Source organism: Microcaecilia unicolor, chromosome 11 (assembly GCF_901765095.1).
Source record: "Microcaecilia unicolor chromosome 11, aMicUni1.1, whole genome shotgun sequence".
NCBI classification, from domain to species: domain Eukaryota; kingdom Metazoa; phylum Chordata; class Amphibia; order Gymnophiona; family Siphonopidae; genus Microcaecilia; species Microcaecilia unicolor.
This window is the reverse complement of record NC_044041.1, coordinates 83,007,723-83,030,265: the sequence shown is the minus strand read 5'-3', so window position 1 is coordinate 83,030,265 and position 22,543 is coordinate 83,007,723. Positions and strand designations below refer to the sequence as shown.

General features: G+C 45.1%; 1 protein-coding gene across 2 annotated transcripts in view; it reads right to left on the bottom strand.

Moving 5' to 3' along the window:
- PIAS4 (protein inhibitor of activated STAT 4) overlaps positions 1-22,543 on the bottom strand; it is a 120,265-nt gene that overhangs the window by 95,752 nt on the left and 1,970 nt on the right. For both annotated transcript variants that reach the window (XM_030218076.1, XM_030218077.1), the window contains exon 2: positions 15,764-16,196. In XM_030218076.1, the coding sequence (XP_030073936.1) occupies positions 15,764-16,196 (433 nt within the window). The remainder of the gene's footprint in view (positions 1-15,763; positions 16,197-22,543) is intronic.

Sequence of the window (22,543 nt, the reverse complement as noted above, 5' to 3'; positions counted from 1 at the left end):
GCATGTACTCCATTGTGCTGAACGTACACCGCCCATTTTTCTTGCTAATATTTATGAAAGTCTTGACTGGTATAAATAAGCTGGAAATCTCCAGCCTCTGGGTGAATGATAAAATACAGGGGACTCCATAATCTATCAATATTAAAGAGTGATCAGATACCTTCTCATGGCCAATAGCTGTCAAAGATACATAAGAAAAAAAATTAACCGATTAACTAAAATGTAATCTAACCTGAAATACATGTCCTAGGCCCTGGAGAGGTGTGTATAATCTCTTTCACTGGAATGAAATGCCCACCACAAATCAGAGCCAAAGCAGTTGCAAAAGCTGTTGACTCCCCAGTATCAAAGCCCCCCCCCCCCCCCCCCCCCCCCCCACCACCACGCGTTGTTGGAAGGAATGATCCATATCTATATCCATTACTAAATTCATGTCCTCTGCTATAATTAAATTTTTTGTTTGGGATGACATATACTGGTAAGGATTCTGTAGATGCTCTCTCCCCCACAAATGGGGCCATATAGCACTAACAGTATTAGTGCCCTGTCTTGGAGACAAATTTTCAATAACACATCACATCCCTCAGCATCTTTAGCTAAAAGCTCTGTTGTGCAATGTAGAGATTTCTTAATTAGAATTGCTAGTCCCCCACTTCTGCCCCTTGACTTCTGCCCCCTGAGGAATAATAAATATCTCCTACCCAATTATGCTGTAACTTACCATGCTCTGCATCTGTTAATCTAGTTTCCTGCAGACATGCAGTATCTACATCATATCTTAATGCTATGAAAATCTCTTTATTGGGTAGGATATTCCCCCAACATTCCACAATATTAGACAGTTTGTAGGAATGTTTATATTAGTCACAGAGCATTAGGCTCTACATAATATGTCATCCATAAGTTAAAGCCGGGGTGTTTAGCCTTCACCCTCACCATCCAGAGCAGCAAACAGCTAGACGGAGCAGTTGAGCATTACTACCAGATCGGTCTCTTACCCAGGATAAATTGGTATATGTCAAGCCACAGCAATATAAGGTGAATCCAACAACAGATCTCCCTCCCCAAACCCCCCTACCTCCCACAGTCCATCCCTGCTCCCCCTCCCCAGAAACCCACAACTGCCTTTGCCACATATATGTAGAGAAAGGAAGACCACTAAAAAATGCAAGGAGCCTCACTCCACCCACCCAAATCTTTTACAGTTGGAGATTACAGCCAAAAGTAACATTTACAAACACGATTGCTCTCCTTACCAACTGCAGTTACAAAACAGCTTTCCGTATAATAATAGCTTAATGTACATCCATATAACATCTAAGGCAAACTTTAATTAGAGTAATACACAGCTACCTCACTGACAAGAGTTACATAACACAACCTGTTGCCGAACAAGCCAGCTCATTAAGTTGGTTCAGGCAACCCTGAGCCTCTTCTACCATTGCAAACGTTTTCTGTCATCCTTCCAAGTATGTTTTAAGAACTGCCGGATAGAGAAGCATAAATCATTTTTATCTCTGATTAAAGTAGCACAGACTGAAAAATGTTTATGAAGATTCCATCATATTGGAGGGAGTCCCGTTTCAGACTGTAGCTCCTTAGAAGTTCCACTTTATGGGAATAATTGTGGACTGTTACCGCCACCACCACTCTTGGACCACTGACAATCCTCCAGCAGTTGGCCCACCCAATGTGCCTGCTCCATATTGGCCCCATGTTCTCAGGTAAGGGAAGTTCTTTTCATAGCCACTGCAAGTAATACTGGTAGCTTCTGTTCAGGCGAGTATTCTGGAAGGCTTATTTTCTAAATCATCTAGTTTTTCTGCGTGGTCCCACAGCTTCTCTTCCATTTTTTATTTCTGCATGCTCACCGCATGAGAGACAACTTCCATTGAAGATGCCCGACTCTCCAATTCCCCTGTGGGTCGGGTGATATCTGCTAAGAGGGATTCCACATTCACAATCTGTCCAGAACAAATATTTCTCCAACCGAGGTTCCAAAGCTCAGGTAACAGAATTGGTGTCACGACTCCCACAGTGACGCTCACCCCACTCACCTTCGGACGCATAAGGGGTGTCAGGCTGGGTCAAGCGTTGCTCTTGTCGCTCCTCCTGCCTCGCAGCCTGGTCCCACGCCACGCACTCCAGTGTGGTGGCATTTAAGGCTTTCCCCTTAGGCTCACACACTGAAAAGTTGCCTTTAAAAAAGGCAGCATGCTGCTGTTCCGGGGATGCCTGCGGAGGTCAGCTTCCAGACTGGTAGATATTTAAGGGCGGTGCCTGTCCTTCATCAGGGCCTTTGCAACGAGTCTCTAGCCTTGTTCCTGATGCTGTTCCAGCCCTGCTTTGCCTCAGTTCCTTCCAAGCTCCAGCCCTGCCTAGCTCTTGCTTCCTTCTGGCCTTGCTTTGTCCTTAATGCCTTGTTTCAGTCTAGTCTGTCTTGCTTGTTGTCTTGTCCAGTCCCGTCTGGATCTAGTTCTTATCTTGCCCTTGTTGTGCCTGTCTAGATCCAGTTTTAGCCTAGATCCTCGTCTTGCCTTGTCCTGTCTGGGTTCCAGTTCTAGCCCTGCTGCCTTGTTTTCCTTGCCCCATCTTGTGTTGCTCCTGGTTGTGTGTCCGGATCCAGTTCTTGCCCTGCATTGCTTTGAATAGTCTGAAACCAGTTCTAGCCTTGTTCCTGTCTGGGTTCAGTTTTAGCCCTGTTGCCTTGCCTCATCTGGATCCGGTTCCCGTTTTGTCCATCTTCCCTGTCTAGCTGTTCAGTGCCTAGCCTTGTCCTGCCTAGTCCTGTCTGCCCTTGTTCTGGTCTTGCCTCACTTCCTGCCTTGTGCCAGTCCAAAGGGCTTGAACCGCAGCCAGAGCTGTGGCAGACAAGTGCTCACCATCCTGTGGTCATGACAATTGGCAAGTTGTATCAGCTGAGTCTCTGTGAATTCTGGTGACACAGGCCGCATGGAGTCTTGTCTTCACTCTCTCGCATCCTCTTTCTTCTGTGTTTTCCCAGACATTTTGCCACTAGTTTTTGCTAAACATTTGTCCATACAGTCTATAGCTTCCTGGTAATATAGCTGGCCAAGGAATTCACTGCAATCTACCGTATTTTCAGAGTGATGAGGTGCAGTCCCCAAAGCAATACAGAAACACATCTGAACTGCTGGGCGCACCACATAGTCTCTGTGATAGCCTTTAATAAGTTTTCATTTTAAATATACTGGGACTCGAGTTCTTTTCCTTCCTATAAATACACAAAAATACATAAGATATTTTTGAAAAAGAGTTAACTATTTGTCACATTGATGTTGAATTATAATTTGTGGGAATATGTTGTGCAATAACCATCTAGGGAGGCTGCAGGTCCTCTGTCCCTGCAGACCTGCTACCCCTGTATCCTGCACTTATTTGAAAGAGGTACAAAGTATACACACCCAAAAGCATGCAAGGTGATTTCAAAATGAAGCCATTGCACTTAACTTCTCTCTGTGGGAGACAGACACAATGAGGTCAAGCAAAGTACACGCGCTGTGAAAACAGTACTTGTATTCTTACTCATGTCAAGGAGGAATGGGGGAGCAACACACACAAATTCTATATGTATAAAGTAAAATTGCTTACTTGTAAGGAGGTTCTCTGTTCACAGCAGGATAAGTCAGCCACACATTATCAATGCTATCATCATCTGATAGTCTTTAGCACTGCCAGATGACATCAGTGTGTGGCTGACTTATCCTGCTGTGAAGGCCACCCAAAGGAAAACAGACCTCAATAACATAGTAACATAGTAGATGACGGCAGAAAAAGACCTGCACGGTCCACTCAGTCTGCCCAACAAGATAAACTCACGTGTCATTTTTTGTATATAGCTTACCTTATTTGTACCTGTCTTTTTCAGGGCACAGACCGTATAAGTCTGCCCAGCACTATCCCCACCTCCCAACCACCCGCCCCGCCACCGGCTCTGGCACAGACCGTATAAGTCTGCCCAGCACTATCCCCACCTCCCAACCACCAGCCCTGCCCCCCACCACCGGCTAAGCTTCTGGTGGGAGGCAGGGCAGACTTATACGGGCTGTGCCCTGAAAAAGACAGGTACAAATCAATATCATATTAAGGGAAAAGATGTCAGTGTACAGATTATGTAATGTCTCTGGTACAATGCCTTTAAGTTCATTTGGGGGCATGCTTGGTACTGTATTGAAGACTTCTCTGAAAACTGGTGGTAAGATAAATGATTCCTCTCTCCAAAGCAGACATGAAGCCATTTAAACATCAGGTTCCCTCATCCAAGACACCATGAGGCATATTTTCAAAGCACTTAGCCTTCCAAAGTTCCATAGAAACCTATGGAACTTTGGAAGGCTAAGTGCTTAGAAAATACGCCTCCATGTCACTTTTTATCACCACATCATCTCTTTCATCTACTTCCAGCACAATCCTAAAGCCAAATGGTAATGTCCAGAAGTCTACTCAGCTGCAGCTTTTGCATCTTTGAAATATTTTACTCTTAAGACATGCCAACTAGGGAAAAATTAGTTAATTACCTGATTTTTTCCCCTTTAGTCCCAGTCCAGCGCCCATTTGTCTAGACTGATCCTTGGGATGTAAGGCAAAAGTAAATATTTTATTAACCTATGTGTTTTATTAAAAATATATGCCTTAACTTTCTTCCTAAAGGGTTTTCCATGTGGAAAATAACTGTCATAAAAGTGTGATGTATACAATACTACCTACTTTAGGACAAAAATATATATATATAAAAGATCAGAGGTCACTGATCCAATGGTCAACTCTTAAGATTCTGCAAAGATCATAGGGCTTGAAGGCAAAAGAAAATGTTATCTTGAATTGGCAAGCACAAGAAGAGAAACTGGTACTTAAAATTATTTGCAAGCATCTGACTAATCACACTTTGAACATCAGCTGTTTTTTGATCCAATATTTTTTCATGGCAGTTTCTTCAACAATTATTAATTCTAGTTTCCCACTGAATGTTGCCGAGCTTGGGAGGGAAGAAAAGCAGGCACTAGAAAAGATTAGTCTTTCCTTCTCACATACTGTAGGACGAGTTAGAAGTCTCATGAGTCATGATCAGATCCATCTACAGGAATGGCAAAGATTGTACATTGAGTATGACTGTCCTAAAAATATTTGAAAATAGACAGCACTAGTATACACACTGTGGTGAAAGATAGGCCGTGCGGTCAGTGTTCAGACTCACATCCTTACTTTTTAACACCTGCCTGTCAAGAAACACTGTTTTAAGCCTGTGAAAAGTATTGGATATTTTCCTGTGTTAAAACATGTCTGAAGTGTACTTCTGTTTGGCCAGCAGATGGTGAAAGTTTATGCTTAAAGCTGTTACAGAGGACCGACGTTTTCTTTTATTTGGCACAAATAGGAAGTGCCTGTAGTGATGTAACCAGTTTTATTTGAAACTTGACTGTTCTGGGCTCTGATTGGCATGGAGTTTTGAAATTACCCAGCAGATGCTGGCTCTTGCTTCAGTTTCAGCCCAGGAGGAGAGAGATCTCTTTGCTGAAGCTCTGTCAACAGGTATATGCCCTGATCTCTCCTGATACTTTCTAGGAAGTATGCAAGTGTTATAATTGATCCATATTTTAGTTACCTGTTATGGTTTGCCAATTGCACTATTTTGTTCCACTGTTCGATATGATTTAAGAGAATAAATATAATTATATACCATGTAAAATGAGTTTAGCTTGTTGGGCAGACTGGATGGACCGTACAGGTCTATCTGCCGTCATTTACTATGTTACTATGTTTGTTGGCCCTGTTTGTCTGGACTGATAAAGAATTCTGGTGGTTTGTGTGTTGAGTCTCAGTGCTTTCTGGGAACTGAGGAACCACTGGGAGTGTGGCTCCAGTAACCTAGAAATCACTGGGGATAATTGGCGAACGGGAGACTCGCCCAGAGGCAGCTGTGACCCAGTCGGTGGGAGAAAGGTGCTAGTGTAGACTGCAAGTGGCAGGTGCAGGTGGACTTCAGCTGTGCTGAGGATAGACCCTCTAACTGGACGCAGGATAACCCCAGGCAGGTGGCTAGGCATTTTGTGACACTGCTTTTGTTGACCCAAGGTATTACTATGCTCCATCACCATGGTCTCCACAGATCACAGAGAGAATCTCATCCAGTAATCCCATTCTTTGGTGCGCTATTCCTTTGAACCACATTTCAACCATACCAGACTGCATAAGGAATACAGGCGCAAACAAATTACTACTAAAAATTAGACAAATTACGCTTCAAAAAACAGGGACTCTTACATGTTCAGCACTATGTATGCTTAGTGGTTAACAGGAAAGGAGTTATGGCATTCTTAATGTATTCGTCTTTAAAATGTATTCAACACAAGACAGAATCTGAAAACTCATTTCTGTTAAGACAGCTTTTAATACCTGCCAGATTTCTTTGTACAGCAAAGTTCAGGGACCAAGTTACTCCCTTATTTCTAACACCTCCTCCCTCCTGGCCCGCCTTCTCAAAATGGCAGCACCCAGCCTCTGCCCAGTGCATTCTGGGAAGCATTGGGAGGGGCTAAACACCATATAAGGATTTTTGCTTTGGGGGGGGGTCAGGAGGGTCAGGGTTCACTGAACCTCTGGGGATTTTTTCCATGAAGGAGGCTTGGGGGGGGGGGGGGGGGTCAGGGTCCACCAGGGATGTTTTTAGGTCTGGTGGGGGCGGGGTTGGGTCAGGTCAGCAGGCTGCTTCCCATAAAGGCACTCGTGTGGACATTGCTTGGAATGCTCATTTTAATACTAATGAGCTCCTTACAACGCATTTGCAGAGAGATTTTGGTAGCTCCTAACAGCATAGATTAGAGCCACAGAAAATCCCTTTGTGAATTACTCACTGAATAAGGTTTGCTTTAGAGCGGCTACAACCGGTCTAAAGCAAATGTTTAAAGCTCAGTAAGCTCTGTGCATCAAGCCCTGAGTGGGAATCAACTTATTTATTTTTGTCACTTGATTTATGGAACAACCTCTCCATTAGATCAGCGTCATCATACAAACAATTAAGGGTTAACAAAGACCCATTTTTTTTTCCTCTGGCCTTTGGGGATGCTGGAGTAGTGGACAGAGGGCAATAATAGCACTGTTGAGACTAGTTGGTTAAATGGTGTTTCCGGCCATGGTATGAGAACGCACTCTATCCCCTTGGGTGATTGAGTACATAAGTATTGCCATACTGGGACAGACCAAAAGGTACATCAAGCCCAGTGGCCAATCCAGGTCACAAATACCTGGCAAGATCCCCAAAAAAGTACAAAACATTTTATGCTGTTTATCCTAGAAATATTTTCCCCAATTTAATAATGGTCTATGGACTTTTCCCTTAGGAAGCCATCCAAACCTTTTTTAAACTCTGCTAAGCTAAGGTAAAATTATGTATAATCATACCTGATAATTTTCTTTCCATTAATCATAGCTGATCAATCCATAGACTGGTGGGTTGTGTCCATCTACCAGCAGGTGGAGATAGAGAGCAAACTTTTGCCTCCCTATATGTGGTCATGTGCTGCCGGAAACTCCTCAGTATGTCGATATCAAAGCTCCATCCGCAGGACTCAGCACTTAGAGAATTACACCCACGAAGGGACACTCTGCCCAGCTCACCACCGCCGAAACGGGGGAGGGGAATTAACCCAGCTCATCCCCACACAAGTGGGGGAGGGGAATCCGTCCAGCTCATCCCCGCGGAGCGGGGGAGGGACACCACACCCGCCGATGCGGGGGGATCTGGCTTATCCTGCAACCGCAACCGCGGGAGGAGCTGACTGACCCTAACACCGCCGAAGCGGGAGGGGTACAAAGCTGCCCTACAGCCGCACGAAGCGGGAGGGAGTGCCGGCAGAATTTATGTCTCAATCCAGCCCCGTAAAACGGAGGGGAGAGGAATGCAGCAGCTCACTGTAACACAAACTCGTCTCAACTCTTGAAGAATCCAAGTGAAAGAACTTGAACACGAAGTCTTTCTGAAATAACTGAAGACTAAACTTGAACCTGAAATGCAACCAGAATAAAAACAGAACAGATATCTGGGAGGGGCTATGGATTGATCAGCTATGATTAATGGAAAGAAAATTATCAGGTATGATTATACATAATTTTACCTTCCATATCATCAAGCTGATCAATCCATAGACTGGTGGGATGTACCGAAGCAGTACTCACCCAGGGCGGGACATTGAAATCCCTGACCTCAACACTGAAGCTCCAAACCGGGCCTCCGCCCGTGCAGCCACAGTCAAACGGTAATGCTTGGAGAATGTATGAGCCGAAGCCCAAGTTGCCGCCTTGCATATCTCTTCCAAGGAGACGGATCCGGCCTCTGCCATCGAGGCCGCCTGAGCTCTCGTGGAGTGAGCCTTCAGCTGGATAGGCGGCACCTTCCCCGCGGCCACATAAGCCGCTGCAATGGCTTCCTTGACCCATCTTGCCACTGTAGGCTTAGCAGCCTGCAGACCCTTACGAGGACCTGCAAACAGGACAAACAGATGATCCGATTTCCGGAAATCATTGGTCACTTCCAAGTATCTGAAGATGACTCGTCTCACATCCAGATATTTAAGAGCAGAGTACTCCTCTGGGTAGTCCTCCCTACGAAAGGAAGGGAGACAGAGCTGCTGATTCACATGGAAGCGAGAAAAAATCTTGGGCAGGAAGGAAGGCACTGTGCGAATAGTCACTCCTGCCTCAGTGAACTGCAGAAAAGGCTCTCGACATGAGAGCGCCTGGAGCTCGGAAACTCTTCTGGCTGAAGTGATAGCCACCAAAAAGACTGCTTTCAACGTCAGGTCTTTCAGAGATGCCCTCGACAAGGGTTCAAAAGGCGGCTTCTGCAATGCTCTTAGCACCAGGTTGAGATTCCACGCAGGCACCACTGAGTGCAGAGGAGGGCGCAGGTGATTAACTCCCTTGAGAAAGCGCACCACATCTGGCTGCGAAGCCAGGGAAGCACCCTTCAGGCGGCCCCTGAAGCAAGCCAGAGCCGCTACCTGGACTTTAAGGGAACTGAGCGACAGGCCTTTCTCCAGACCTTCTTGCAGGAACGCCAACACTGAAGAAATTGGAGCAGTGAAGGGAGAAAGTGAGCCTGCTTCACACCATGCTGCAAAGATACGCCAAACCCTGGCGTAAGCAGTAGAAGTAGAGCGCTTCCTCGCTCTCAGCATAGTGGCGATGACCTTGTCTGAGAAGCCCTTCTTCCTCAGACGCTGCCGCTCAATAGCCAGGCCGTAAGACCAAAGGGAGAGGGATCCTCCATCACCACGGGACCCTGATGTAACAGGCCCTGCTCCACTGACAGCCGCAGAGGATCGTCGACTGAGAGCCTGATCAAGTCCACATACCAGGGACGTCTGGGCCAATCCGGACCCACCAGGATTACCCTGCCGGGATGCTTTGCCACCCGGTCTAGCACCCTGCCCAACATGGGCCAGGGCGGGAACACATAGAGGAGCTCTTGTGTCGGCCACTGTTGGAGAAGAGCATCTACTCCCAGGGATCGAGGGTCCCGTCCTCTGCTGAAAAAGCGCGGCACTTGGCAATTGGCCGATGACGCCATCAGATCTAGGCTCGGCTGGCCCCAGCGCTTCGTGATGTCCAAGAACGCCTGAGCAGATAGTTGCCACTCTCCGGGCTCCAAGGTATGGCGACTGAGAAAGTCCGCCTTGACATTCATGACTCCGGCAATGTGGGCCGCTGAAAGCTGCTCCAGGTTCGCTTCCGCCCACTGGCAAAGACTCATAGCCTCCTTGGCTAGAGGGGCGCTCTTGGTACCTCCCTGGCGGTTGATATAGGCCACAGCCGTGGCATTGTCCGACAGGACCCGTACAGGCTACAACACCAGTACCGGGATGAACTCCAATAACACCAACCGAATGGCTCTGAGTTCCAGGAGGTTGATAGACCACTTGCCTCTGCAGGAGACTAGAGCCCCTGCGCTGTCCTTCCCAAGCAGTGGGCTCCCCAGCCCATCAAAGAGGCGTCTGTCGTGACAACAATCCACTCCGGGGTCACCAGAGGCAATCCTGCAGACAACTTGTCTGTCTGCGTCCACCAGCTCAGCGCCTTGCGCACTGCTGGGTCCACGGGAAGGCGCACAGCATAATCCTCCGCATCGGAGTCCAGCGCAGCAGCAGAGATAGCTGTAGTGGTCTCATATGAGCCCTGGCCCAGGGCACTACTTCCATCGTGGCCGTCATAGAGCCCAACAGCTGCACGTAGTCCCAAGCCCGAATAGGAGAGGCTACTAGGAACTAGTCCACCTGAGCCTGAAGCTTGACAATCCGATTGTCTGGCAGGAACACTCTGCCCACTTGGGTGTCGAATCGAACTCCCAGATACTCCAGGGACTGAGTCGGGCGCAGCTGGCTCTTCTTCCAGTTGATGATCCATCCCAGGGAGCTCACAAGAGCAACTACCCGGTCCATAGCTCTGCCGCACTCTGCATAAGAGGGGGCTCGGATCAACCAGTCGTCCAGATAAGGATGGACTTGTACTCCTTCCTTTAGCAGGAAGGCCGCTATGACCCCCATTACTTTGGAAAAGGTCCGCGGAGCAGTAGCCAACCCGAAAGGGAGGGCTCTGAACTGGAAGTGTCGTCTCAGGACTGTAAAACGCAGAAAGCGTTGGAGAGGAGGCCAGATGGGAATATGCAGGTACGCTTCCTTGATGTCCAAGGAAGCCAAGAACTCTCCTGCCTTCACTGCCGCTATAACAGAGCGGAGAGTCTCCATGCGAAAGTGCCTCACTTTCCAGGCCCGATTGACCCCTTTGAGGTCGAGGATAGGCCGGACAGAATCTCCTTTCTTTGGAACCACAAAGTAAATGGAGTAACGTCCCTTGCCAATCTGATTTTTTGGCACCGGAACGACCGCACCCAGGCGGATCAGGTTGTCCAAGGTCTGCTGCACTGCCACAGCTTGACCGGAGACTTGCAGGGAGAGAGTACAAACCCGTCTCTTAAGGGTTGGCAGAACTCTAGCTTGTAGCCGTCTCTGATGACTTCCAGCACCCACGCGTCTGAAGTTATAGTGGTCCACTCGCCCAGAAACGAGGACAGCCGTCCTCCAATCTGCACTGGGGCGTGGACCAAGGCCCCGTCATTGGGTACGAGACCCTGGGGGAGGACCGGAGGGAGCACCTCCGGGACGGCGGTCTCTGCGAAAGGAATGCTGCTTGGGGGAGAAATTCCTCTTGAAGGAAGAGGGGGCAGAGGAACCCGACTTGCCCGGGCGGTACCGACGGGCTTCCAGCAACCGTCCTCTGGAGGTACCGGGACGAGTACTAGCCCGAGCCCTGACCTCTGGTAATTTCTTGCCCTTAGACGTGCCGAGATCGGTCACGATTTTGTCCAGCTCGACCCCAAAGAGCAGCTTGCCTTTAAAAGGCAATCTAGCCAGGCGGGATTTAGAGGCGTGGTCAGCAGACCAATGTTTCAGCCAAAGCCACCGCCGCGCAGAGACTGTCTGAGCCATGCCTTTAGCTGAGGCTCTCAAGACATCATACAGCAAGTCTGCCAAATAGGCTAAGCCCGATTCCAGGGCCGGCCAATCAGCCCTCAAGGAAAGATCCGAGGGGGAAGCCCGCTGCACCATAGTCCGGCACGCCCTGGCCACATAGGAGCCGCAAACTGAGGCCTGCAAACTTAAAGCAGCTGCCTCAAAGGACGACCTTAAGGCCGCCTCCAATCTTCTGTCTTGGGCGTCCTTTAGGGCCGTGCCACCTTCCACCGGCAACGCCGTTTTCTTAGTCACCGCAGTGATTAAAGAATCCACGGTAGGCCACAGATAGGCCTCACGTTCACTCACAGCCAAAGGATAGAGGCGGGACATAGCCCTAGCCACTTTAAGGCTCGTTTCCGGGACATCCCATTGAGCCGCAATTAAGGTGTGCATGGCATCATGCACGTGGAAGGATCTAGGCGGGCGCTTCGTCCCCAGCATAATGGCAGAGCCAACAGGGGCTGAGGGAGAGACGTCCTCCGGAGAGGAAATCTTCAAAGTGTCCATGGCCTGTAAAAACAGGTTGGGCAAATCCTCTGGGCTAAAAAGCCGCGCTGCAGAGGGGTCATCCGCTCCATCCGAGCGGGGATCTATCTCCTCCAAGGAATCCGCAAAGGACCGTTGGGAGACCTCAGACACGCTGCCCTCATCTACATCGGAGGAGACAAAGTCCTCCAAGGCCTGGAAATCAACCCGAGGGCGTTTACCTCTGGGGACCTCAACCTCTTTATCAGAAGAGGGAGCAGGGGCAGCGTTTTGCATGAGGAAAGCCTGATGCAGCAGCAAAACAAACTCGGGGGAGAAACCCCCCAGACTGTGCACTTCCGCAGCCTGGGCAACAGCCCTAGACGCACTCTCAACCGGCGCTCGCAATAGCGGGGGAGAGACATGCTGCGCATCCAAAATGGCGTCCGGCGCGAAACTCCGCGAAGGAGCCGCGCGGGAAGAACGGCGCTTAACTTTAGCCGCTTGTGCCGTCGCCCAAATTAAGGGCGTTCATGGCATTAATGTCTCCAACCTCAAGGGCGGCCCACGAAGAAGCCGTCCGAGCCGCGTGGCCGGCCAAGATGGCGGAGGCGAGGAGCGGGGGATGGGCGTTTATGGCGGGAAAAAAACCGCTACGCCGGAGGAACGACCGGGACATTCATCGGTCACTAAACTGTCACCCATCAAGGGCGAATCAGGTTGTAAAACCCCCGCATCCCCTCTAGAAGCGCTCCAGCGATCCGGGGAGCGACCCTTTGCGCCCTCGCCCTCCGACGCCATATGCCACGAGGAGAAGAATCGGGGAACCCCCTGCCCGCTATAAAAAGGTAAAATTACCTGCTTGCCGCTCCGAGCTGTAACGAACTGGTGTCCCAGTGAGTAGCTGCAATGAACGTTTAAAGAAACGTCGAATTAAACGCCTTTAAAGACGTTTAAAATTTTTTTTTTTTTTTTTTTTTTAAACGGAGCCAGCGGGAGGGGGGAGAAAAGGAGGGACCTGGCACCACCAGGTTTGCACTTGCTCAAAAGAGCCCTCAACCCCAGGCCTCAACAAAACCTAAGGATTAGGCTTGGAGGCCTAGCCAGAGCTGCTGCTGTGTGTGACCACCACCTGCTGAGATAGAGAACATACTGAGGAGTTTCCGGCAGCACATGACCACATATAGGGAGGCAAAAGTTTGCTCTCTATCTCCACCTGCTGGTAGATGGACACAACCCACCAGTCTATGGATTGATCAGCTTGATGATATGGAACCGCCTTTACCACATTTTTTGCCAATAAAAGTCTTTCCTTTTATTTATTATTTATTGTTCAATTTTATGTTCTCTGTATTTTTAACTGTGTACATCGCTTTGATTTGGCTTTAGCCAAGATTGGCGATAAAGCAAGTTTTTAAATAAGCATAATCATACAGAAAGAACACAAAAAAAAAATCAGCGTCAGGTTTGGGAGTTCAGACAGAATTAACAGAGGATGTCCTCAATCTGAAGCAATCCAATGAAGACTGCTGCCATTTGTCTAAGCACAAAACTGTGACGAGGTCTATCATGCAACATACAGAATATATTTTAAAGCAGTTTCCTTCAATGCAGGGATCAATAGCAACTCCCACTATCTTTCCCCCTCCCCCCTTCTGTTACTCTCTACCCAAGCTCAGGACAGAAAGGGGAAGCATTTCTGAATAGACAAAGATAATGCATACATTTCTATGAAGAAACCCTCCCCCCAATAACAAGTTTGAAGGTGTGCTGTTGGGTATGAATGTTAGTGACACACGCTCACGCTAGTCAGCAGTATTGCAGCCATGCATGAGAAGATATTTGGTGTCTTCTTCAGCTCATTAGAATCCAAAGTTGGCCCAGACTTAAAAATGAGTGAAGACCACTGTTTTAAAGAAAGACAAACTCAAACTGGTTTGAACAGACTGCAAATATGCAAGTAACTTTGAGAAACAATTTCAATGTTAAACAGAAAATATTGCAAAATTTCAGAAACAGTGTTACTGTCTCAAACTTCAAAAGTGTCACGTACATCAGACAGGAAGAGATGCAAAGGCCCAAAATACAGGATGTTTCATTGCTTCAGATGTTCATCCCTGATCATGTATTCTTTTGAAAAACATACATCTGTAATCAAAATAAAAACTTATGACCCTAAACTGGAGTAGGGCATCCCACATATACTATTAGATACGAAGGACTGCGGCTTCTAATAACATTCCACTTCATATTGTAAACCTTTTATATGTAAATGACCATTTGTCTTCACAGAAAGAACACCAATTCCGTACAAGATTTTAACTCTCCCCCTACATACTCAGATCACACAAGTTTTTGAATGGGAGAAATGCCTTAGGAAATCAGATCCTTTATGTATAAGTAAACAGGGAGCCCACAATGACCTTTTTGTCCAGCAGTTTCCATCTGCTCTTTATGGGTTTTCAATTAGAACCATTGCTAGGATCTCATACCATGAGCCTTTGCTCCATTCATTTTATATGGCATTATAGTTAGCAAACCCAGTAACAATCAAGCCACCATATCCCAGCACTTGTAAAATGTGTCCCCTAAACCACACTTAATTTGTTTGGCCCTTGGGATATATAAAAAAGGAGACCTGTCTCATAGAACACAATGGTCCGAAGAAACCATTTTACCAAAACTGCAACATAAAGAAGCTGAAATAAAACCCTGCCTGCACTAAACAAAGGAGTCCCAATGCAGCTTCCTGAATGTATATGGAGGCTTTTTACAGATTTATCTTTGGCCTAGACTGGCAAGTAAATACCTGCCCAATGAACAGAAAGCTACAGTGGGCAATTAACAGTTCTACTTGCAGATCAGTAAAGAATACTGTTGGTTAGTTATTATAGAATTTAGAAAAATATTACATTCCATCTATATTTTCTCTAAAATACATGCACTGCCACAAAACAACAACAACAAAAAAAAAAGATAACTCATTCAAGAACTGCACCAAGAATAATCTATTCTAGGATTGAACCCTGAGCTGCCAGCTACACACCTGTACGTTTCTAATCTAACTGCTTAGAAACCCATCGTCAGCCCCATGATTTTGGGCACAAAGTAGAGAACAACGTATCTGGCATAGGTACTTTAGTGGGATTAATAACTAGTATTTCAATATAGTCACACACAAACACCCGACATGTTTCTATTTTGAAGGTTCAGTTAATTCAAGGGGACCATAACTACATTTACTCCTTTGGGGCACTAGGCCTATATGTCTTGAGGTTGAATATCCCTTTCTTCCTATACAAATTGAATGTGCAAGGGTACATAGGGGGATGCATCTTAACTTCTAATGTTTGAAGTGGTGCAGAATATAGAAAGTTGACTTTTCAAATCACACAATCCCTTGTAATTCTCATCTCAAATACACTTATTCCTGGACTAGATTCAGCCATTTTTGGCTTAGGGGGCTATATGTTCATTTTTATGATGTTTTGCTTAGCACAGACTAATTTTACTCATCTGTCTTCCTGTTTGGCTCCAAGTCACACTAGCAATGATGGGCAGAGGTGAAGGAGAAAGACAGGAGTGTCAACTGTTTCACCTTGAGGTTCTCCAAGAGAAAATGTCACTTTTTACAGGCTCATCTGTTCTACAGTGAATAACCCTTGGAGAAATAAAAAGGCCCTCTGTTTGATCTGCTGCTTTTTCTGTCAACTACCTAGAAATGCAGGCCTTATTAATCAGGTAAAAGACAGTAAGATACAGCAACTCACCCAGCTCGGTTGGCTTCAATAATTCATCCACAACATCAAAGAACGGCAACTTCACCAGTCGAACTTCAGGCTTTGATATTTTTGAGGGAACTCTACTCAGTCCGTTCAGATATTTATCATACAGCACTGGATAGTCAATATTCGGTGCAGTAAGAGAAGTCTTAGGAAGAGAACTCCCATGGTCATAGGAAGGGTGTATGGCTAGTGTATCTGAAGATCTGTGTGATGGCTGCTGCTGCAGTGGCTCCGTGCTCTTCTTGGCATAACGTGTCTCATACAGTTCTTTAATCTTCTTGAAGACCTCAGGACTACAGTCAAACTGGACTAGCTGCAGCGCCCTGGTGACCAGTTCATGTTTAAGTCCACTCTTGCTGCGTCCAACAAAGCCTAACAACATCTGGAGATCCGAGACCCTGAAGCTCATCACCATGTTCTGAAGAAAATAAAAATAAAATCTAATATGAAGCTGAATCACACGCTAAAATTGGATCAGCTAGGAAAAATGAAGTGCCGAGACACGGTAAGAAAGGGAAAGGGACTTGATATACTGCCTTTCTGAGGTTTTAGCAACTACATTCAAAGCGGTTTACATATATTCAGGTACTTATTTTTGTACCAAAGTTCAGAGTCCAGATGCAAAAAATGTACAAAAACGGAAGGCCAAATGTACTACATTCAATCTATGAAAAATGCTTAAAGCTAAACATTTGATCACTGAAAAAATAGTTTGGGTAGGTATTGGTACTATGGAAAAGCCATAAGCTTCAATAACACTAGCAAGCATTGAAGTCCCGATAAAGCAAAATTACTGGAAGTAATAATTGACTCAGGCTTTACAATAGAACTGCATATTAATAAATCACAAGAAAGCTTTTTACAAGATGAAAGTTAGGTTGTACCTAATATTATTTAGAGACTAGATATTTATAACTGGTAATCCAGGCTACGGTACTCAATATTGGATTATTGTAATATTGTACAGTTTGGCCTCTCTGATAAACAGCTGAAAAGAACAAGTAGTGCAGTAAACATGTAACACTTTGGACGTTTTTTTACAAAGCCGCGCTAGCGATTCCCACGCAGCAATTGAATGGGCTTCCTCTCATTTGCCACACTGAAAATCGGTAGCACAGCTTTGTAAAAGACCCCCTTTATTTGATAGTTACATTGGCAGCCTTTAAAAGCTAGAATTACATTTATATTACTTACATTTTCTTTAAAATACTGCATAGCCTAAACCCAGATTATTTTAGAAGCTCTGTCTCTGTTTATGTTCCAACTAAACAACTGTAATCAAACATATAAACGGCAAGTGACCAACTCACCTGCAAATGCGCAGTAGTCACTCAGAACGCCAAGAGTGTAGAAGTCCAAGCCCCGCCTCCACCAGCAGTACAGCCCAATAGGGAGGAGGGCTTGGACATGGGCGTGCAAATCGGAGGAGGAGGAGCAGGGAGGGAAGGAGGGGGCGGAACTAAGGGAAACACGCTGGGGGGGGGGGCAGGGGAGAGAGCAGGGTTGGTGGACCCGGGGGGGGGGGGGGCATAGGAAAACAAAAAACTAGCCCATTGTTACGGGCTTAACGGCTAGTCCTGTTATAAACTACAAGTGGTTTGGCCAGCAAGATATTTTTATTGGTTATCTACTACTTGCAACATAACAATAACTGGTAAAGGTCCAGAGATGTGGAATGCTCCACCATTGATTTTAAGGAAACTTCTAATTATATGGCCTTCCAATATATATTAAAAATGTTGATATTTCAGAAGTACTTTAATGACAAATAGGAGAGCAGATTACAATATAGTTACTCCTATGGGAGGTTTATGAGGGAATGGTTGAAATATTTGATATGCAGGATCTTTTAAGGATATTTTGCAGTTATAAACATGGAGGAGCAATATAGTATCAACACTGAATTATATATTTTTTTGATTATGTAAAGCTAATAGAGAAGAAGCTGTATGGAAATATATATCACCTGATTTTATATTTTGAATTATACTAAATCACTTTATTTTGCCAATTATTGATATAATCTGGTTAAAATTATAATGTAGAGTAGAATATACCATATTTAAACACTGAGTTGTCTGAGGTCTAGGATGGGCTATTAATGGAGACATCATTTCTCTCCACCCTGCCTCCTGCAGTAACTGCCATTGCTGTCCTCCCCCCCTCCCCCCCCACCGTGATAACCGGATCTCTCTTCTTACCTCAGCTTGAGGTTATGGTGCTGTGTTGGTGCACGGCATTCAGCATCTGTGCGTGCTCAAGGCCCCAAGCATATACCAGATGCTCAAAGCCCTGAACCGACCATGCATCATAACCTCAAGATGAGGTAAGAAAAGAGATCTGGTCATCTCGGGGGGAGGGGAAATGGAGAGCAATGCCGTGGGGGGGGGGGGGGGGGATTATTGGGGGAATTTAGTTTTAAAAACAAAATTTCCAAGGTTTTGGGGTCCTGAGGAATGGAGGGTGGGCGATTACTGGGGGTAGGCGATTATTAGAGACAACAGGGTAAATGTTTTAAATTAAATTTGGGTCCACAAGTAGGCTGAATCGGTACTGTAGTACAGTTTGCCTGGTATGGCACGTTTTAAGCTAACTAAACCTGTCAGAGAAATCTTACTGCTCTACTTCAGTGCAACCTCCAAAAAAGGCACCTGGATGGTAGAAAGCAATTGTGAACTCTCATCCTTTCACTGAAGCACATGATTATTAGATGAAAAGGGGAAAAGACCAACAACTATTTTTCATTGTTTTACATAATTGATGAGAACCTGTTTTAATACACCATGTTTAATCATATAGAGTATGGGGACTTTTTTGTGATGAAATTAGCAAGCAAGCAAATCCTGAACAAAAACTTCAGATACAGAAAAGCATCTAGTTGTCAATTGATTCCAAACAAATATACGTGAGTGAAATTTTGAGACAAGGATTGTTAGAAAAGAAATTAAGTACTAAAGGGTTACTGGAAATATGGAAATGAGGGAAATAATTTTTAAAAATGTGAAGGTCCTGTGGGGAAAAAAGTTAGTTTGCACACGTAAATGAACTGATACCTTAAAGCTCCATATAAACACAAATAAGTTTTAAAAAGAAAAAACCTGAAATGATATTAACATGAAGCCAACATATCTACTCTCAAAATCAAGTGACCAATATCCTTTCACAACCCACATCAGATAACCACTATCTGGTGCACCAGATAACTTAGCTCCTCCATTCATGAGACGCAGCATCAAGTGTCACATTGTAACAATATAAGAAAGCATGTACTCTAAACGGCAAGGACCTTTATTATTGTTTGGGTACACCATCAGTTTAAGCAGAAGTTTTTTTTTTAAGTTTAGTTTCTATATTAAAAGTAAAATCCATCTCCACAGATATGCGTACCCTATTTGTACAGTAGTGCACTGGCACTGCCTTTGGCCCCTCCCAACATGGCATTAACTATCACTAGGTTACGGCTTCTGAGTGAGATATTCTTAGTGGCAAGAATAGTCTTCTGTTTTTACAGTAAATCACTCACAGATTTACTTTATTTTTTCCAGACCAAAAGATATGTAGCAATGAGCTGAACCCTTACAATGAAGCCATCCTTTCAAGGCACCTTTAATATACACTGTTGCTAATAAGATTAACACAGTAAATGACAAGAGAGAAAGGCCAGCATGGCCCATCTGATCTGCCCAAAAAGTTAGCTAATGTTGAACCTGCAACACTGTGCAGGTTTACCCCCACCCCGCATCCATCTTTAGGATTGTAACTGATGCCTGTTGCAGTCTACACCTTCTTTGCCTTTCTCCTTTGTAGCGTGAAAGTTAGTTTTAGTGTTATCAGACATGTTCCAAACTCTGCTTATCCCAGCCCTTTTTATATTGTCAGTTTTTGACCCCCACCACTTCCCACGGAACAGCATTCCAGGTATTCACCACCCTCTCTGTGAAAAAGGATTTCCTGATATTGCTTTTAAAGTGTTTCTTCTATCAATCACCAAAAACTTGAGGAGCATTCTGACAGCCTTGGAAAGATTGGGTCACTCCAACAAGCAAGCTTTAATGATTAGCTTCGATGCAGAAAAAGCGTTTGATAGAGTGGAGTGGCCCTTTCTATACTCGGTGCTAGAGAAATATGGATTTCACGGCAGTTTTGTGCAGGCGATCAAAGCATTATATTGTTCACCCAGAGCACAAGTGCTGGTAAACAGTAATGTATCAGGGGAAATCCAGATTAGTAGGGGAACAAGGCAGGGGTTCCCTCTGTCGCCACTGCTCTTTGCGCTTCAATTAGACCCTCTAATCAGAGACATACACGGTTGTACAGCGATTCCTGGAGTGCAAATCAGAAACCAGGAATTCAAACTAGCAGCGTTCGCTGATGATCTATTAATGATAATAACGAAGCCGCAGGAGACGCTGAAGAATCTCATAGAGATATTCCGAGAATATGGAGACTACTCGGGCTTCAAATTAAACATAGATAAGTCGGAAGCTCTCGCGATAAATTTAGACACCCAAAACCTGTGGCCGGGAGGACTCCCCTTGAAACGGGCAAATAAATATTTTACATATCTGGGTATTTTGCTGCCATCTAGACCGATGGAGATATATAATCTAAATGTTACAAAGCTATTAGAGCAGACGTCACAACAACTGGACTCATGGGGCACCCTGACGTTGTCTTTGACGGGGAGGATTTGTCTCATTAAAATGGTGATACTGCCGAGATGGCTCTATACACTACAGACCCTGCCCATAGCGTTGCTGCAGAAAGATATAAAACAATTGTATCGTCTAGTGTTCAGGTTTTGCTGGGCCAGGAAACAAGCTAAGATGCAGCAGAAATATATGCTGGGAGGATGGAGACAAGGGGGCTTGGGAATTCCCAATATTAAATATTACAATATGGCATGCCTCCTGCGCCAGGTGAGAGATTGGTTAGCTCAATCCCCTGTACACACACCTCTTGAGATGGAAGAGGCGCTTTTTAGCCCATATCATTATATAACATTAGTACATTTACAGAAAAATGAGATTCCACATAGATTTAGACACAATGTTCTGCTTATGCCCATAAGAGAAGCATGGAGATTCTTAGGGACATTACTAGGAGGGGACCCGAAAACAACTGAATTCCTAAGTATCAAGGGCAATCCGGCATTTGTGCCAGGGCTGGAGAATGAAATTTTTGATAGATGGGAACAACTAGGAGTGAGCTGCTTAGCAGATGTTTTGGGAGAGAACGGAAATATAAAACCGCTGTCGCAGATGTTGGCACAGGGGGAGCGAGGATGGGGTGACAGATACGCGCACTGCCAACTTAAACATTACATACAAACATTAAATAAAGAAGCACTGAGGGCCAAATTAGGCAATAAAATACAGAATTTTTTTGATGAGATCTCCGAAAATGCTCCATCTATATCTCACATACATCAGAAGCTATGGGGCTTGGCTCCTGGGAAGGAGCTGACCCAGCTTCGACAGAAATGGGAAAAGGATGTGGGGCGGGATTTGGAATCCTGGGATATTATTGCACAGATAAAAGATATCCCACGCATAATAGGGGGTGCAGATTACAGGGAATGTGCATATAGGGTGCTTCATAGAGCTTATTTTACACAAGTTCAATTATATAAGTCTGGGGGTATTGAGGGGTATTGAGACAACTCTTTGTTTGAAATGTAATAGATATGATAATACTATATATCATGCGCTTTGGGGATGTGTATTAATACAGCGCTACTGGAGACAAATAGCTAACTACCTATCTTGTATACTGTGCAGTGGAGTAGAAATGAATCCACTGCAGTTAATGCTAGATCTGAAAGAGCCACAATCGAGACTGAACGCTGACAAAACAATATTATATAGAAAATTATGTCTTGTAGCGAAGAAATGTATTATACAATATTGGACTACGGTCAATCCACCGACTTTTTGGCATTGGCGCAACCGGGTACATCAATTACTGGTATGGGAGGCAAAAGAGGCTAAAGGGCACTGCAAAAGGAAAATCCGATTTCTTAAAATATGGGGATGCTACTTAGATAAAATGACTCAGAAAGGACGAAGTCTCATTGTTAATACCTTATCATAGAATAATGGATAACAACTACAGTGTATGGTGTACAACATGGGATAATTGGGGGGGGGGGGGAATGGAGATAAATGATGAGGGGGAAGAGGGAAGGGGGAGGGGTAAGAGGGTGGGAGGGGGAGCAGAGAAAGGGGATCATATCTTAAGGCTGTCAATTGTAAATGTTGTATTTAAACAGAGCAATAGGAGAGACAAATTGTATACACACTATGCTTGAAGTTTATATTGTATTGCTTTGATTTTTCACAATAAAAAAGTTGAAATATAAAGTGTTTCTCCTTGCAACTTTATTTTACGTCCTCTAGTTTTATAGCCTCTCCATTTTTGGAAAAGGTTGTTTTGTTCCTTACTCTTTCAAGGCTTTAAATGTCTGTATTCTACCCTCTCCTCTGGGTACACATACTTAAGTCCTCCTATATGTTGTCATCTGCACAGACGCCATAGCATTTTGGTCGCTTTCCTCTGAATGGCTTTGAGTCTTTTTACATTCTTTCAAGATACATCCTCCAACACTGCACAAACTCAATCTCACCAATGACTCGTACAGAGACATCATCACTAGAGCTGTACTGAATATTCATATTCAATTTGGCACCAAATACATTATTTGTATTTGGCCAAATAGTGATTTAAATTTGATTGAAGTTTTAAAAAATTTATGTTGTTATTTTA